The sequence below is a fragment of the Pleurodeles waltl genome, chromosome 3_2 (genome assembly GCF_031143425.1).
Source record: "Pleurodeles waltl isolate 20211129_DDA chromosome 3_2, aPleWal1.hap1.20221129, whole genome shotgun sequence".
In the NCBI taxonomy this organism is placed as follows: domain Eukaryota; kingdom Metazoa; phylum Chordata; class Amphibia; order Caudata; family Salamandridae; genus Pleurodeles; species Pleurodeles waltl.
The window spans coordinates 213,141,850-213,160,622 of NC_090441.1; the positions used below are offsets into that span (position 1 = coordinate 213,141,850).

The 18,773-nt window shown below is 46.8% G+C and overlaps 1 protein-coding gene across 2 annotated transcripts in view; it reads right to left on the bottom strand.

The window, feature by feature from the left end:
- STK11IP (serine/threonine kinase 11 interacting protein) overlaps nucleotides 1-18,773 on the bottom strand; it is a 214,385-nt gene that overhangs the window by 118,570 nt on the left and 77,042 nt on the right. For both annotated transcript variants that reach the window (XM_069227211.1, XM_069227210.1), the window contains one exon: nucleotides 10,164-10,205. In XM_069227211.1, coding sequence (XP_069083312.1) covers nucleotides 10,164-10,205 — 42 coding nt within the window. The remainder of the gene's footprint in view (nucleotides 1-10,163; nucleotides 10,206-18,773) is intronic.

Sequence of the window (18,773 nt, forward strand, 5' to 3'; positions counted from 1 at the left end):
TGAAAAGTAGATAACATTTCTGAATTCGGCAAGGGGTCATTTGTGTAGATCCTACAAGGGTTTCCTACAGAAAATAATAGCTGAAATAACAAAATATTGAACTTGAGGTTAAAAAAACTGCTGTTTTTCTCCACGTTTTACTCTGTAATTTTTTCCTGCAATGTCATATTTTTAAAAGTAATATTATCCATTACGTCTGCTGGACTCTTCTGGTTGCGGGGATATATAGGGCTTGTAGGTCCTTCAAGAACCCTAGGTACCCAGAGCAAATAAATGAGCTGCACCTTGCAATGGGTTTTCATTGTAAACGGGTATACAGCATTTGGTGAAATATAAAGAGTGAAAAATAGGTATCAAGGAAACCTTTGTATTTTCAAAATGGGCAGAAGATAAGGTGTTGAGAAGCACTGGTTATTTGCACATCTCTGAATTCCGGGGTGCCCATACTAGCGTGTAAATTACAGGGCATTTCTCAAATAGATGTCTTTTACACACACTGTCTTACATTTGGAAGGAAAAAAAATGTAGAGAAAGACAAGGGGCAATAACACTTGTTCTGCTATTCTGTGTTCCCTCAAGTCTCCTGAGAAAAATGGTACCTCACTTGCGTGGGTAGACCTAATGACCCTGACAGGAAACGCAACATAGACACATCACATTTTTACATTGAAATCTGATGTGTTTTTTTGGAAAGTGCCTAGCTGTGGATTTTGGCCTCTCGCTCAGTCAGCACCTAGGGAAACCTACCAAATCTGTGCATGTTTGAAAATTAGACACCTGGGGGAGTCCAGGATGGGGTGACTTGTGTGGCTCTCACCAGCTTCTGTTACCCAGAATGCTTTGCAAACCTAAAAAAAACACTTTTTCCTCACATTTCGGTGATGAAAAGTTCCGGAATCTGAGAGGAGCCACAAATGTCCTTCCAACCAGCGTTCCCCCAAGTCTCCCAATAAAAATGGTACCTCACTTGTGTGGGTAGGCCTAGTGCCCGGGTCAGGAACGGATCACACACCGGTCATTGTTAGTCCTTACATGAGGTCAACTGTTGACCCTGGGGTGATCCATTCCTGACGCAGGCACTAGGTACAGGCACTCAAGTGGCGTAACGTTATTATCAGGGCAGGTGGGGAAACACTGGGTGGCAGGAATTTTGTGGATCCCAGCATTTTCCTGTAGTTTGTGCGACAGAAACGCAAGAAAAAATTGAGTTTTTATTCAACATTTTACCTTCGCAGGGTATTCTGGGTAAGGGTATTCTGGGTAAGGGTATTCTGGGTAAGAAAACTTTGGGGAATCCACACAAGTCACACCTCTGTGAACTCCCCTGGATGTCTAGTTTCCAGAAATGTCTGGGTTTGGTAGGTTTCCCTATATGACAGCCGAGCCCAGGACCAAAGGTCCTGCCTTACAAAACCAGTTTGTTTTGCGATAGATCATTTTGATGTCTCCACAATACGATTTGGGCGGTGGAATTAGGGGCTGAACTAAATTGGGGAGCTCCCAAGAGAGCACTCTCTCTCTCGCTCGGCTTGCCGCCGCATACACCTGCTCTCTGGGTTGGGCTAACTTACTATTACCCCATTGCACAGACAGTGCTTGTGAAGGGACAGCAGGACTGTCCTCATCGCCTCCCTCATAATGTACTGGAAGAGGAGTTATCGAATGGGACTCCTCCGACTGAAAAATCACTCCCAGAGTCTGCGCCATTGTCCTATCTCTCAGATGCTGTCTCAGCATCTGCTGTCTCAGTCTCTGATCCTACGTCAGAGATGTCCTCTATAACCCGAGGGCTTGAGCAGCAGTCATCCAACGAGATGCCATCTCTGCTACTGGCTAAACTGTTGCTCTAAAACACTAGCCTACGCAGACAGCCACAAAATTGCTGTTGGTGTTTGTGTGTGATGCATGCAACAGAAGAGGCCACCTTACCTTCGCTTTTTCAAGACACTCAAAAAACACATTGCCACATACCAATCGTCACAGTCTTTAGCGCCTCTAGCGCCCAGTCCAACAATCATTATTGGTGCTCCCACTCCCATGACCTCCTTCTCGGATTCCCTCACTACCATCCAGCAAAAGTGCACTTCATCTCTCCATAGCCCCCTCCCACATATTTTTCATTTGTATTATAGCGCAGGTAATGGTTGACTTTACTAGCTATTTACATGAAGTACAGATTTGCAGTAGGCATATAAACATTCTGCACTACTTTATAGCATCAAAACTGCTGCTTGACAAAAGTCTGATCCTTTTGTAGCAGAAACATAACCACAAGACTTACTTGACTTTTTTATTGCTGCTTAAAAGCTACAGTTGAAATGCGTCAGTTGAAGTATGTGCACTGCTTTGAAGACGCAAGCTGCAACTGCAAGACAACTGGTGGCGAAAAGATAGATAGATAAATAGATAGATAGATGGATGGATATCACTTTTATATGTGGGTGTGGTTTTCCTGGGGGGCGATCGTAGCCTTCAGGGAAACCACACATGCGTTGAAAAAAGTGATTATATATGGAAAATGTCACTTATCCAGTGTACATCTGTTCGTGGCATGAGACGCTGCAGATTCACATGCTGTGCATTATCCTGCGTGTTGGGCTCGGAGTGTTACAAGTTGTTTTTCTTCAAAGAAGTCTTTTCGAGTCACGGGACCGAGTGACTCCTCCCTTTCTACTCCATTGCGCATGGGTGTCGACTCCATCTTAGATTGTTTTCCCTGCAGAGGGTGAGGTCGGAGTTGTGAGTATACTAGAGGTGCCCATGCAAAGGAGTAGTAATGTATGTATCTAATGTCTATTAAAATAATATTTATTTACATATTTACAATTCTCATGCAACTAAAAACAGCTACAGGCTCCCGGGGAGGTGGGAGGGCGCATGTGAATCTGCAGCGTCTCATGCCACAAACAGATGTACACTGGGTAAGTGACATTTTCCGTTCAGTGGCATGTGTAGCTGCAGATACACATGCTGCGCATAGACTACTAAGCAGTTATCTCCCCAAAAAGCGGTGGTTCAGCCTGTAGGAGTTGAAGTTGTCTGAAATGTTCTTAATACAGCCTGTCCTACTGTGGCTTGTTGTGTTGCTAACACGTCTACACAGTAATGCTTAGTAAACGTATGAGGCGTAGGTGGCTGCCTTACAAATTTCTATCATTGGTATATTCCCAAGAAAAGCCATTGTGGCGCCTTTCTTTCCAGTGGAATGTGCTATTGGTGTAATAGGTAATTCTCTTTTTGCTTTAATGTAGCAAGTTTGAATACATTTCACTATCCATCTGGCAATGCCTTGTTTGGATATAGGATTACCTGCATGAGGTTTTTGGAAAGCTACAAACAATTGTTTTGTTTTACGAAATTGTTTTGTTCGGTCAATGTAGTACATTAGTGCTCTTTTTATGTCTATGTCAGCTACTGAGTCTGGTTGTGGAAAGAAGACTGGGACTTCCACAGTTTGGTTTAGATGAAACGGCGATATGACTTTTGGTAAGAATTTGGGATTTGTACGGAGAACAACCTTATGTTTATGTATTTGTATAAAGGGTTCTTGAATAGTAAATGCTTGTATTTCACTCACTCTTCGAAGTGATGTGATGGCCATTAGAAAGGCTACTTTCCAAGTCAGATATTGAATTTGACAAGAATGCATGGGTTCGAATGGTGGGCCCATGAGTCGTGTTGCTACAATATTAAGGTTCCACGAAGGAACTGGTGGTGTCCTTGGTGGTATGATTTTTTAGTCCTTCCATAAATGCTTTAATGACTGGGATTCTAAAAAGTGATGTATGTGTAATCTGCAGAAAGGCAGATATTGCAGTGAGATGGATCTTAATGGAAGAGAATGCTAGATTCGACTTTTGTAAGGTGTAACAAATAGCTTACAATGTCTTTTGTGGAGGCATGTAGTGGTTGAATTTGATTAGTGTGGAAGTGGCAAACAAATCCTTTGAATTTGATTGCGTAACAATGTATTGTTGTAGGTTTTCTCGCTTGTTTAATGACCTCCATACACTCTTGTGTAAAATTTAAATGTCTGTATTCGAAGACTTCAGGAGCCAGATTGCTAGATTTAGCGATGCTGGATTCGGGTGTCTGATCTGTTATTTGTGTTGTGTTAACAGATCTGGTCTGTTTGGTAGTTTGATGTGTGATAAGTCCAACAATGTCGTGTACCACGGTTGGCAAGCCCAGGTTGGTGCTATGACTATTAGTTTGAGTTTGTTTTGACTTAGTTTGTTGACCAGATAAGGAATGAGTGGGAGAGGGGGAAAAGGCGGAAGCAAATATCCCTGACCAGCTGATCCATAGAGCATTGCTCTTGGACTGAGGGTGTGGGTACCTGGACACGAAGTTTTGGCATTTTGCGTTTTCTTTTGTTGCGAATACAGTAGGTCTATGTTTGGTGTTCCCCAGCGGTGGAAGTGATCCTGTAGGATCTGGGGATGTATTTCCCATTCATGAGTTTGCTGTGATCTCGACTGAGATTGTCGGCCAACTGATTCTGAATGCCTGGTATGTATTGTGCTATAAGGCGAATGTGGTTGTGAATTGTCCAATGCCAAATCTTTTGTGCTAAGAGACACAGTTGTGACGAGTGTGTCCCCCCTTGTTTGTTGAGATAGTACATTGTCGTCATGTTGTCTGTTTTGACAAGAATGTGTTTGTGGGCTACTAGTCTTTGAAATGCTTTTAATGCTAGAAACACTGCTAGCAGTTCCAAATGATTTATGTGAAGTTGTTTTTGTTGATTGTCCCATTGTCCCTGTATACTGTGCTGGTTGAGGTGTGCTCCCCACCCCACCATGGAAGCATCTGTTGTGATCACGTATTGAGGCGCTGGGTCTTGGAATGGCCGCCCTTGGTTTAAATTTATAGGGTTCCACCATTGAACAGAGAAGTGTGTCTGGCGGTCTAACACTAGATCTTGAAGTTGACCCTGTGCTTGTGTCCATTGTGATGCTAGGCACTGTTGTAAGGGCCGCATGTGTAATCTCGCGTTTGGGACAATGGCTATGCATGAGGACACCATGCCTAGTAGTTTCATTACAAACCTTACAGTGTAGTGTTGGTTTGGTTGTATGCTTGATCTTACATTTTGGAACGATTGGACTCTTTGTGGACTTGGAGTGGCAATTGCCCTTTGTGAGTTGAGTGTTGCTCCCAAGTACTGTTGTATTTGGGATGGTTGCAGGTGTGATTTTTGGTAATTTATAGAGAACCCCAGTTTATGTAGAGTTTCTATGACGTATTGCGTGTGAAGAAGACACTGTTGTTGAGTATTGGTTTTTATTAGCCAGTTGTCTAAATATGGGAATACGTGCTTGTGCTATCTCCTTATGTGAGCGGCTACTACTGCTAGGCATTTTGTGAATACCCTGGGGGCTGTTATTCCGAACTGTAGCACTTTGAATTGATAGTATATGCCGTGCATTACAAACCTTAAGTATTTTCTGTGAGAAGGATGGATGGGTATGTGGAAATATGCATCCTAGAGACCCAATGTTGTCATGTATTCCTCCTTTTTAATAAGGGAACTACGTCTTGAAGTGTTACCATGTGGAAGTGGTCTGATTTGATTAAGAGATTCAGCGTTCTGAGATCTAAGATAGGTCTTAACGTTTTGTCCTTTTTTGGAATCAGGAAATATAGTGAGTAGACGCCTGTTCCTTTTTGATGATTGGGTCTGAGCTCTATTGCTTGTTTTTGTAGTAGTGCTTGGACCTCTATTTGTAATAGGTCTAAGTGTTGTTGGGACAGTCTGGGTTTTGGGTGACACATCTGGAGGGAATGTTGTGAATTCTATGGAATAACCATGATGGATAATTGATAGGACCCATATGTCTGTGGTAATGTGTGTCCAGTTTTGGTAGTATGTGGTTAGCCTCCCCCCCACTGGTGACAAGTGTTGGAGTGTTGTGACATTGAAATCACTGCTTGGTCTGGCTTGGTTTGGTTGGAATTTCCCCCTTCCTTTTGGGAATTGTCCTCTATAGGAACCACGAAACCCTCCCCTTTGGTATTGTGATTGATAGGTGGGTCTGGTTTGAGAGGTGGAAGGCTCCGATGTTTGTTGCCGAAACCCTCCTCTGAATTGTGGTTTTCTAAAGGTGCCTCTGACTTGTGGGGAATAGAGCGCGCCCATGGCTTTGGCCATGTCCGTGTCTTTTTTCATTTTTTCAATGGCTGTATCGACTTCCGGCCCAAACAACTGTTGTTGATTAAACAGCATATTTAAAACCGCTTGTTGAATCTCTGGCTTGAATCCAGAACTTCGTAGCCATGCATGTCTGTGAATGGTTACAGCTGTGTTGATAGTCCATGCTGCCGTGTCTGCTGAGTCTAGTGCGGACCTTATCTGTTTGTTAGATATGGCCTGTCCTTCCTACACTACTTGCTGGGCACGTTTTTGATGTTCCTTGGACAAGTGCTGTATGATGTCTTGTATCTCGTTCCAGTGTGCCCTGTCGTCGCGTGCAAGTAGGGCTTGTGAATTCGCAAATCGCCATGGATTGGCTGCTTGTGATGCCACTCGCTTGCCTGCAGCGTCAAATTTTCTACTTTTTTTGCCAGGTGGTGGAGCATCTCCTGACGATTGAGAGTTTGCTCTTTTCCCTGCCGCCCCTACAACCACTGAGTCCGGTGTGAGCTGCTGTGTTATGAACACAGGATCTGTTGGGGGAGGTTTGTACTTTTTTTCAACTCTAGGCGTGATAGCTCTTCCCTTTACAGGCTCCTGGAAGACCTGTTGCGCGTGCTTGAGCATGCCTGGGAGCATCGGCAGACTGATAGGAAGCGTGGGTGGATGCCAGAGAGTTAAAAAGGAAGTCATCCTCCACTGGCTGTGTGTGCATTGCTACGTTGTGGAACGTAGCTGCCCTGGATAGTACCTGCGTATATGCAGTACTGTCTTCTGGTGGCGACGGCTTTGTTGGATAACATTCTGGACTGTTATCCGATACTGGCGCATCATATAAGTCCCATGCATCAGCATCATCCTGTGTCATCCCAGTATGTGTGGTTGACTGCATTATAGGTGTTCCCACTGGTGACAGTTGTGGTGAGTGCGGTGGGGACGGTTGTGGTGAGACCATTGGTGGTGGGGATTGGTCTCTAATCACTTTTGCCTTAGGTTGCATTTCTGTCTCCTGAAATGCAAGCTTCCTTTTTGATTTGAGTGGAGGTAAAGTTTGTATTTTGCCAGTCTCTTTTTGGATATATAACCTCCTTTGTGTATGGTCAGGTTCTTCCATACCTAACTCTTGCTCGAATCGATGTCTTTCCTTGAGTTGGCTGGAAAGTCTTTGCTCTTCTGTATAAGAGCTTCTTTTCGGCTCCGAAGCCGCTTTTTTTGGTACTGAAGTTTCTGCAATAAAAGTATTTTTCGGTTCCAACGAGATTTTTTGGGGTTTAGTCGATTCGATCACTCGGTGTCGAGATCGTTCGGTGTCAGATTCTCGACCGGAGTCGGATGTCTTCGGCAACTCTTTGGCCTTTTTCGGTGCCGATATTTGGTCACCTTCCTTTCGGTGGGTTGAGCCATCGCCTGCTGGCCGTGGCTTCCCCATGGCCTTAAGTGTTTTTGTATGAACCTGACTTTGGGACAGGGCAGGTTTACTCACGGTTCGCTGCACCGTCGAGGGTCGTTCACTTTCGGATTCATCCGAGTCCGTCTCTTGGATGGAGATACTTTGCTCCTCTTGGACGTCGAGCTGTACTTTCGGTTTCAACGCCATTTGCAGTCTTCTTGCACGTCGATCCCGCAAGGTCTTTTTCAATCGGAACGCTCGGCAAGCTTCACAGGTATCCTCTCTGTGTTCGGGTGACAAACACAGGTTACAGACCCGGTGCTGGTCTGTAGAAGGATACTTTGCGTGGCACTTAGGACAGAACGGAAGGGGGTCCGGTCCATTAGTCTGGAACGACGGGTGTGGTCGGGCCGACCAGGCCTCGGTGAAGAGTGAAAGCCCCAAAGGGCCACCAAAGCGGTCTTGATGTCGGTGCCGATACACTAACACTAACAGTAACCCGGTACCGACCGATAACAATACCATCAAATTTCGATACTTTAGCTAAATTTCCCGATTCTAAATATGGAGCGAAGAGGAACACGTCCGAACCCGAAAGAAAACAATCTAAGATGGCGTCGACTCCCATGCGCAATGGAGCCGAAAGGGAGGAGTCACTCGGTTCCGTGACTCGAAAAGACTTATTCCAAGAAAAACAACTTGTAACACTCCGAGCCCAACACTAGATGGCAGGATAATGCACAGCATGTGTCTTTGCAGCTACACATGCCACCGAACACATATACATATATATATCTATATCTCCGCGGTGTACAGCTGGAGTTGTTAGTTGGTAAGAAGGACCACAGTGCACATCTGAAGTTGTTAGTTGGTAAGAAGGACTGCAGTGTACAGCTGGAGTTGTTAGTTGATAAGAAGGTCTGTGCTGTACAGCTGGAGTTGTTAGTTGGTAAGAAGGACCGCAGTGTACAGCTGGAGTTGTTAGTTGGTAATAAGGACCACAGTGTACAGCTGGAGTTGTTAGCTAGGGTGTTTGTATAAAGGTCATCTGTGTAGGTTTGTAATCACCGGTGATCAGCAACAAGTTATACTTATGAATTTTGATTTGTCGGAGAACGATCTTCAATGCACGATGTAGATATAATTTCTTGTAAGAGATTATTTTAATAAAAGTGTAAATATCCTTCACAGCTAGGGTGTTTGTATAAAGGTCATCTTGAAGTCTCTTTGCTCAGAGCCCTGAAAGTTCTGTTTCTGAAGGTTCTCATATGGGCATGAAGGTTCTTGCTGGGCAGCCTAGAAATGGCATTCCGGGTGCCGGATGAGATTCTTTCTTGGAGACTCCATCATCCACGCTGCTGCCGGGACCTAGTTAACTACATGTTGGTCATTTCTGTCACATGGGGACACAGTGACTTTACTGATTTGTAAATGTGAATGAACAAGAAAAACAATCACAAAGTACTGATTCTGTAAGCAAGCCAAAAACGCACACGTGTACAGCGAAAGGAGGCGCCTGCGGGAAGAGGTGCATCATTAGTATTTTTCTTTTACAGAAGGGGTGGTCTGAGGGCGAGGTGGAGGAGCTGGAGGGGTGGAATGCAGAGGGGAAGCAGAAGAAAATGAGGGAAGGGACAAGAAGAGGTGCAGAGAACCAGGGAAGATGTAGTTATGAGGAAGAACTAAGTGGAGGGATAGAAGAGGGGGAGTGGGGTGTAAGTGTTAAGAGTAGAGTGGGTGCAGCGAGTCACAGTCTTCAAAATTCAGGCAAGAATTCAAGTTAAAGCAAAAGTGTACGCAGGAGCGCGGTTCTGCTGTTTAATACATAAAATCACTGCTTTCCTGCTTAGTTTTTATTTTCTACTCATGTGATATCTGTGACTCAGATCACTGCATCCCTGCTTACAATACCGGGTTTGGGAACCACTTGCTCTTTAGCTAAATGTTAAGGCTGAAGCCGGACCCTGGACACATGGGAGACCCCACCTTTTGCTGCTGAGGTTACTATTTGCAACTCAGTCTTTTGCTTTTTCTGCACTTTTCTTCCTGGTCTCAACCCTTAATCCTATGCTGTTATTTTACATGGCAAGTACTACTCCCCTGGATTAGCGGTGGTCATGGATGCCCATTCCACAAGGGTTTAATCAGGATGAAAACCCGTCTGGTTGTACAGTCACCAAGTTTCCCTCTGGGAGCTTGAGGGATTCCCTCAACCCACCAACATCTTCTTGAAGACACCACAGACATCTTCTTGACATCTGCAATCATTGCTCTTTGCATGAATACAACCTGGGTCCTCCCAATGTTCTTTCTGCTTGTGGCCTCTGACTGTTCTGCATGAAGTACGACTAACACTCCTCATGACTGAGGTCTCAGTTGGCAATGACTCTCTTAAGTGTCCAAACCCGTAGCGCAGGGACACTCTTCATGGGTATTGATATGGTAAGCAGTAGTCACCATGCCCCCAAATCACACAGACCACTGCAAATAAAACACGCGCTCTGGTCTATATCTGGAGATTGGAAAACAGACATCTGGAACACAAGACAATACTTGCCAGTCTGGATCTCCTTTACGATGCTTCTCAAACCAAGGCTGAAAGTCAACTGTAATAATGGGATGGTTTCAAACGCTTACCTCCAAATCTGCGGATGACAGTGCACGCCCATCCAGGAACAGCTGTAACCAAGAGAAAAGCCAGTCAGAGCTCCCTAAACAGCACCACACCTGCACCCCAAACAAGAGACCAAGACCAATCGCTCCACACACTGCTGCACTCCAACCAGAACCCCTCAACGCACAACCTGAAACTAGATCATCCACTGTAGCTGTTACCACCACCCCACAATCATAACTCAAAGCAAGCAAACTAGCAAGTCCACTGCAGCACCCGAACCTTGCATCAATACTGTACATCAAATTAGAGAAACCAACCCTACTGCTAAACAACATATATAAAACTACACTCCCATCTATAGGGCACCATGTGCCTGCACGTACTATTATCACCAGGCCAGTAATCCATCCCCTAAAGTCAGCACCCCAAACCAGACAACCTACTCCACTCAACTACTTTACTAGGCAAATAACAACCCTTCACTGCTACAACAAGAATAGCACAACCGCACTCCTAATTACACCTCAATTTTTTGCATCCCTGCTTTTCACTGGTCATTTATCACTTTGCTGATTTATCCATTAGAGAGGCAGGCAACCTCAAGACCCCAAAGCGGCTTTATGACTTCATAAAAACGAACCAAAACTAAGGTTTGAAGCAGTGGACTTCCAATGATATGATTCAGTACAACACCATTACTGCTGGCATTGCCAAGCCGGACACCAATTCTCAACATTAGGGTCACATAACTGCACTGTTCCCTATAAAGAACTGTAAGAAAGCGCCCTCTTTCTTGGCATGGTTACCCCCCATTTTCTGCCTGTTGTCAGTGTGTTTGACTGTGTTCTCTGGGATCGTGCTAACCAGGACCCCAGTGGTTATGCTCTCCCAATTAAAACTTGTTAACTGTACCTTTTTCTTCCACATTTGGCATAGTGGTCCCCCCATGTAAGTTCCTAGTATATGGTACCCAGGGCACTGGGGTACCAGGGGATCCCCATGGGCTGCAGCATGTATTATGCTACCCATGGGGAGCCCATACAAAATGTTCTGCAGGCCTACCACTGCAGCCTGCGTGAAAGGGTGCACGCACCCTTATCACTGCAGGTCACTGCACCAGGCCACTAAGTCCCCCCCTATGGGAGGCCCTCCTAGCCCAGAAGGCAGGGTGCAAGTACCTGTGTGTCAGGGCACCCTGTACTAGTAGAGGTGCCCCCACAAACACCAGTTCCGTTTTCCTGGACTTCATTAGTGCGGGGACGTGATTTTATGCAGGTACTGGACACAGGTCACTACCTATGTCCAGCTACATAATGGTAACTCTGAACCTAGGCATCTTTGGGATCAAACATGTCGGAATCATACCCCAATACTGTTGCAAGTACTGGAAGTATGATCCCATGCACTCTGGGGGCTCCTTAGAGGACCCCAAGCAATGCTACCACCAGTTTTCTAGGGTTTTCCAGGCAGCCGAAGCAGCTGCCACCCTTAGATATGTTTCTGCCCTCCTGCTGCTTGATCAAGCTCAGGAAGGCAGAACAAAGGATTTCCTTTGGAGAGGGAGATTCGGCATGCAAGATTCCCGCAGCACTCCTCTGCAACCTCCACTTCGACTTCTAGCCACTGGAACCCCGACTGGACCCTTCAGGAACAGGCAATCTGCATCCACAAAGAAGACTCTTCCTACAACATTGTTTCTATGGTTCCTTCCATCTTCTGCAACATTTCCCCGGTTGAGCATCCTGTGAGGGTGGCAAGTCTTCAGTCTGCATGCATGAGAAGGAAGGAGGAATATCCCTTAGAGTGAAAGTCACTCCCCGGCATCCGCAGGCACCTACTGCAACAACAACCGGCTGTGTGGATCTCCTCTCATCCTGGGCTGCGTGGATCCTGCATCACGGGTGGTGGTCCGAAGTAGTCCCCTTGGTCCTATCTGCCCGCTGTCTAACTTCGGTGGAGGTAAGCCCTTGCCTTCCCACGCAGGACAGTACCCCCATGCACCACTTCTCTTGCAGTTGCCAAGGCTTGTTTGCATCTTCTCTAAGGGATCTTCAGCCTGCATGTAGCTCCAGCCCCCAGCACTCTTTCCTGTGATGCAAAGCCCTCTGCCTGGTTCTCCTGCACATGGGACCCTTCTTCTGTGTGCTGCATGTGCTCCTTCTGCAACTGCTGTGTCCCCGTCCTGTGGGACTCCTGTGGCTGCTGCCTTTGCTCCTGTGGGCTCTCTGTGTCGCTGAGGTGATCCCCTGACTCCCCCCCTCCTGGATTGAGTCATCCTGGGCCTTGCTGGTCCATGGCAACACCACTTTCTGCCAACTGCGATATTAGCCTTTGCCAAGGCTTGTTGGTGGAATTCCTGCTCTGACACACATCTGAAATCTTCCTTTCAGCGTGGGCCATCTTCTGCATCCCTCAGGAAATCTTATCCGGCTGCGGTGCTGACCTTCTCTTCATCACCGTCGACCAACTCCTGTAAGTACAGCTGGGTGGGTAGTAGCTCTTACTCCTTCTGGACTCCACTGTGACTCTAGGACTTGGTCCTCTCTCTCCACAGGGCTTCCTCTCCAGAAACCCACTGCTGGTTTCTTGCAGTCTTGTCTGGGTGTCTTCTTTTCTTTCCTTTTGGGTGGTTTGGGGAAATTCCAGTGATTTACTCCTGCTTTCCTGGTCACTGGGGGGGTACTGTTTTACTTACCTCTGTGGTTTTCTGGTACCCCCAGCTCCCCTCTACACATTCCACTTACCTAGGTGGGGGTCCTGTGTTCGCATTCCATTTTTTAGTATATGGTTTGGGCTCCCCCTACGGTCACTATTGTCTCTTGCTATTGCACTGTTTCCTACTGCTTTTTATGACTATTTCTGATTACTACTGTACATGTCTAGTGTGTTACCTCCTATTGGAGGGTTGCCCTTCTAGTACTTTGTGGTATTGTGTGACCAAAAATAAAGCATCTTTATTTTTGTACAACTGAGTATTTTCTTTCATGTGTGTAAGCACTAAGTGTGACTACAGTAGTATTGCAGGCGCTTTGCAAGTCTCCTAGATAAGCCTTGGCTGCCCATCCACAGCTACCTCGAGAGGACCTGGGTTCTAGACACTGACTACACTACACTAAGATAGGATACCTGGACCTGGTATAAGGTGTAAGTACCTTAGGTACCCACCACAAACCAGGCCAGCTTCCTACAAGAACCATGGGAGATTGAACCAAGTAGGAGAATCCAAGAAGTGTGGAACACCATCTGATTATGCACCCCACAAGCCAAGCACCACATACACAGGCAGTGCTTTCATACTATGAACTCCACACCTGTGCTAAGGTTAGCACCATTCGCTCTTCTGTCCACAGGTCTGATGCCAATGCTGTGTGGCCGAAAGACAGATAGCGGCTGGCACCTCTTCTGCCCTAGTCCACCACTGAAGACAGCCTGCATGGTCACTATTACCTCCTTGCTGAGACTGCTCCACACCATCCCAGCGTTGACCATGCCAACTCAACTTCTTCAAAGCACTTCCTAGAGTGTGCTTGTAGGAGGCTGGACTGGCTTGTAGTGAGTACCAAGGGGTACTTGCACCTTGCACCAGGCCCAGTTATCCCTTATTAGTGTATAGGGTGTCTAGCAGCTTAGGCTGATAGATAATGGTAGCTTAGCAGAGCAGCTTAGGCTGAACTAGGAGACGTGTGAAGCTACTACAGTACCACTTAGTGTCATATGCACAATATCATAAGAAAACACAATACACAGTTATACTAAAAATAAAGGTACTTTATTTTTATGACAATATGCCAAAGTATCTTAGAGTGTACCCTCAGTGAGAGGATAGGAAATATACACAAGATATATATACACAATAGCAAAAATATGCAGTATAGTCTTAGAAAACAGTGCAAACAATGTATAGTTACAATAGGATGCAATGGGGAAACATAGGGATAGGGGCAACACAAACCATATACTCCAGAAGTGGAATGCGAACCACGAATGGACCCCAAACCTATGTGACCTTGTAGAGGGTCGCTGGGACTATTAGAAAATAGTGAGAGTTAGAAAAATAACCCTCCCCAAGACCCTGAAAAGTGAGTGCAAAGTGCACCAAAGTTCCCCTAAGGACAAAATAGTCGTGTTAGAGGGAGAATGCAAGGAAAACACAAATCAGCAATGCAACAACGATGGATTCCTGTCTGAAGGTACCTGTGGAACAAGGGGACCAAGTCCAAAAGTCACAAGCAGCTCGGAGATGGGCAGATGCCCAAGAAATGCCAGCGGTTGGTGCAAAGAAGCTCTTACTAGGCTGAAGAACTGTGAATACTGCAGGAACGACAAGGGCTAGAGACTTCCCCTTTGGAGGATGGATCCCCCACGCCTTGTAGAGTCGTGCAGAAGTGTTTTCCCGCCGGATGGACGCCAACAAGCCTTGCTACACGCAAATCGTGCGTTTGGCGTTTTTGGACGCTGCTGGGGCCCAGGAGGGACCAGGAGGTCGCAAATTGGACCTGCAGAGAGAGGGGACGTCGAGCAAGACAAAGAGCCCTCACTGAAGCAGGTAGCACCCGGAGAAGTGCCAGAAACAGGCACTACGAGGATGCGTGAAACGGTGCTCGCCGAAGTTGCACAAAGGAGTCCCACGTCGCCGGAGACCAACTTAGAAAGTCGTGCAATGCAGGTTAGAGTGCCGTGGACCCAGGCTTGGCTGTGCACGAAGGATTTCCGCCGGAAGTGCACAGGGGCCGGAGAAGCTTGCAAAGTCGCGGTTCCCAGCAATGCAGCCCAGCGAGGTGAGGCAAGGACTTACCTCCACCAAACTTGGGCTGAAGAGTCACTGGACTGTGGGGGTCACTTGGACGGTGTCGCTGGATTCGAGGGACCTCGCTCGTCGTGCTGAGAGGAGACCCAAGGGACCGGAAATGCAGCTTTTTGGTGCCTGCGGTTGCAGGGGGAAGATTCCGTCGACCCACGGGAGATTTCTTCGGAGCTTCTGGTGCAGAGAGGAGGCAGACTACCCCCACAGCATGCACAAGCAGGAAAACAGTCGAGAAGGCGGCAGGATCAGCGTTACAGAGTTGCAGTAGTCGTCTTTGCTACTATGTTGCAGGTTTGCAGGCTTCCAGCGCGGTCAGCGGTCGATTCCTTATCAGAAGGTGAAGAGAGAGATGCAGAGGAACTCGGCTGAGCTCATGCATTCGTTATCTGAAGTTTCCCCAGAGACAGAGACCCTAAATAGCCAGAAAAGAGGGTTTGGCTACCTAGGAGAGAGGAAAGGCTACTAACACCTGAAGGAGCCTATCAGCAGGAGTCTCTGACGTCACCTGGTGGCACTGGCCACTCAGAGCAGTCCAGTGTGCCAGCAGCACCTCTGTTTCCAAGATGGCAGAGGTCTGGAGCACACTGGAGGAGCTCTGGACACCTCCCAGGGGAGGTGCAGGTCAGGGGAGTGGTCACTCCCCTTTCCTTTGTCCAGTTTCGCGCCAGAGCAGGGGCTAAGGGGTCCCTGAACCGGTGTAGACTGGCTTATGCAGAATTGGGCACATCTGTGCCCAACAAAGCATTTCCAGAGGCTGGGGGAGGCTACTCCTCCCCTGCCTTCACACCATTTTCCAAAGGGAGAGGGTGTCACACCCTCTCTCAGAGGAAGTTCTTTGTTCTGCCATCCTGGGCCAGGCCTGGCTGGACCCCAGGAGGGCAGCTGCCTGTCTGAGGGCTTGGCAGCAGCAGCAGGTGCAGTGAAACCCCAGGAAGGTCAGTCTGGCAGTACCAGGGTCTGTGCTACAGACCACTGGGATCATGGAATTGTACCAACAATGCCAGGATGGCATAGAGGGGGCAATTCCATGATCATAGACATGTTACATGGCCATATTCGGAGTTACCATGGTGAAGCTACATATAGGTAGTGACCTATATGTAGTGCACGCGTGTAATGGTGTCCCCGCACTCACAAAGTTCAGTGAATTGGCTCTGAACAATGTGGGGGCACCTTGGCTAGTGCCAGGGTGCCCTCACACTAAGTAACTTTGCACCTAACCTTTACCAGGTAAAGGTTAGACATATAGGTGACTTATAAGTTACTTAAGTGCAGTGAAAAATGGCTGTGAAATAACGTGGACGTTATTTCACTCAGGCTGCAGTGGCAGGCCTGTGTAAGAATTGTCAGAGCTCCCTATGGGTGGCAAAAGAAATGCTGCAGCCCATAGGGATCTCCTGGAACCCCAATACCCTGGGTACCTCAGTACCATATACTAGGGAATTATAAGGGTGTTCCAGTAAGCCAATGTAAATTGGTAAAAATGGTCACTAGCCTGTCAGTGACAATTTGAAAGTAATGAGAGAGCATAACCACTGAGGTTCTGGTTAGCAGAGCCTCAGTGAGACAGTTAGGCACCACACAGGGAACATATACATGCACACCTATGAGCACTGGGGCCCTGTGTGACAGGGTCCCAGTGACACATACATATAGGCCACAAACCTATGAGCACTGGGGTCCTGACTAGCAGGATCCCAGTGACACATAACAACCATACTGAAAACATGGTGTTTTCACTATGAGCACTGAGGCCTGGCTATCAGGATCCCAGTGAGACAGTGAAAACAGTGACAAACACCCTGACATACACTCACAAACAGGCCAAAAGTGGGGGTAACAAGGCTAGAAAGAGGCTACCTTCTCACACAACCCCCCCCCAAACGAAGGACAATAAGGCTAACCTTGGCCAGTTGAGACTTTATTGTCTAAGTGGTGATAAGTAGAGAGTAGCTCTGCAATAGACTGGTTACTCCCTTTATCATCCACTATATGGTTACTTCCCTGTGGGGATGTAAACCACCCTGTTTGAAGTTTTTTAGCTAAGCAACAATGTGAAGATGTATTTTCAGAGTTTCTATCAGTAAGTTTTAGTTTAGAGCAGTGGGAATTGTCCACTGAACCTATTTGTAGTGATGGAAATGCCAGACAGGGATGCTGTCTCAGAAAAGCCATAGCTGGGCAAAAACTTTGTCCATGTGGCTGGAAGAGAGAACAGGGATGCTGTTTCTCTTGGGTTGGAGCAGGGCAGGGATGCTGTCCTATGAGCTCCACACTAGGGCAGGGATGCTGTCCTAAGTGTTGTGAGGCAGTGCAGGGTTTCTGCACTAAAGTTTCTCTGGGAGGGTTGGAGGGATGCTCCATGTTAACTAAAATGGTGCTCTTTTTCTCACCAATGTTAGTTATCCCACAGAGAGGTACTTCCACCTCAGGGAGTCCAGCTTTGCCAGCTGATGATTCCCTTGGAACAGGTACCACCCCAGGAGAGGTTTCTCCCACCACAGGAATGGTATCCTGAATGGTAGGGTGGTTAGGGGATACTGTGATACCCTTTTTACCTGTTGATGGAGAGGGATCCTGAGTTTTCAGGCCTTCTCTCCTTTGCTTTTTCATTTCACTTGAAATGAGAGGGAACAATTCCTCAGGGATGCCCAGCATGGCTGCATGGGCATAAAACTCTACATCAGCCCAACCTGAGGCCTCTAGGTCATTACCTAAGAGACAGTCTACAGGTAAGCTAGGTGATACCACCACCTGCTTAGGGCCAGTAACTCCACCCCAACTAAACTGAATTATAGCTAAGGGAAGAAACTTAGTGGAGTTATGGACATCAATAATCTTATACTGTTGTCCAATGATGTGTTGTTCAGGAGGCACTAGGTTTTCAGTCACCAAAGTGAAACTGGCACCTGTGTCCCTGTAGGCCAAGGCCTCAACACCATTTATTGAAACTGTCTGCCTGTACTTATCCATTGTAAGGGGACAAGCAGCCAGTGTGGAAATGCCACTGCCACTAGGTGTGACAGAAACTGTCTTGGGACTGATGACATCAGTTTCCACTATGGACCCATAAGTGAACCCAACTACACCCTTTGCTTGACTGTTGCCAGCAGTCCCACCACTAGTACCACTACTGCTGGGGGCACTAGAGCTTGATGTATTAGTGGTGGTAGGCTCAGGGGGTTTACCTGGACAGGACTTATCCCCTGGCCTATGGCCTCTATTTTTACACACAAAGCACCAAGGCTTTTTAATGTGTGCAGGTTGGGAAGAAGAGGAAGAATTTGTTTTATCCCCACCCTCTGAAGAGTGTTTAAGATTTGAAGTGGGATCTTTGGTTTTACCCTTATCCCCATGCTTATCTTGAGATTTTTCACCATCTTTCTTCTTATTGCCATCTTTGTCACCCCCTGTATGAACTTTTCTGTTCACCCTTGTTCTGACCCATTTGTCTGCCTTCTTTCCCAATTCTTGGGGAGAGGTCAGATCAGAGTCTACCAGGTACTGGTGCAACAAATCAGACACACAATTATTAAGTATATGCTCTCTCAGGATTGTGTTATACAGGCTTTCATAATCAGTAACTTTACTGCCATGTAACCACCCCTCCAAGGCCTTCACTGCCTGGTCAATGAAATCAACCCAGTCTTGTGAAGACTCCTTTTTGGTCTCTCTGAACTTTATCCTGTACTGTTCAGTGGTTAAGCCATAACCATCCAGGAGTGCATTCTTAAGAACTGTAAAATTATTGGCATCACTTTCTTTCACAGTAAGGAGTCTATCCCTACCCTTTCCACTAAATGATAGCCATAGGATAGCAGCCCAC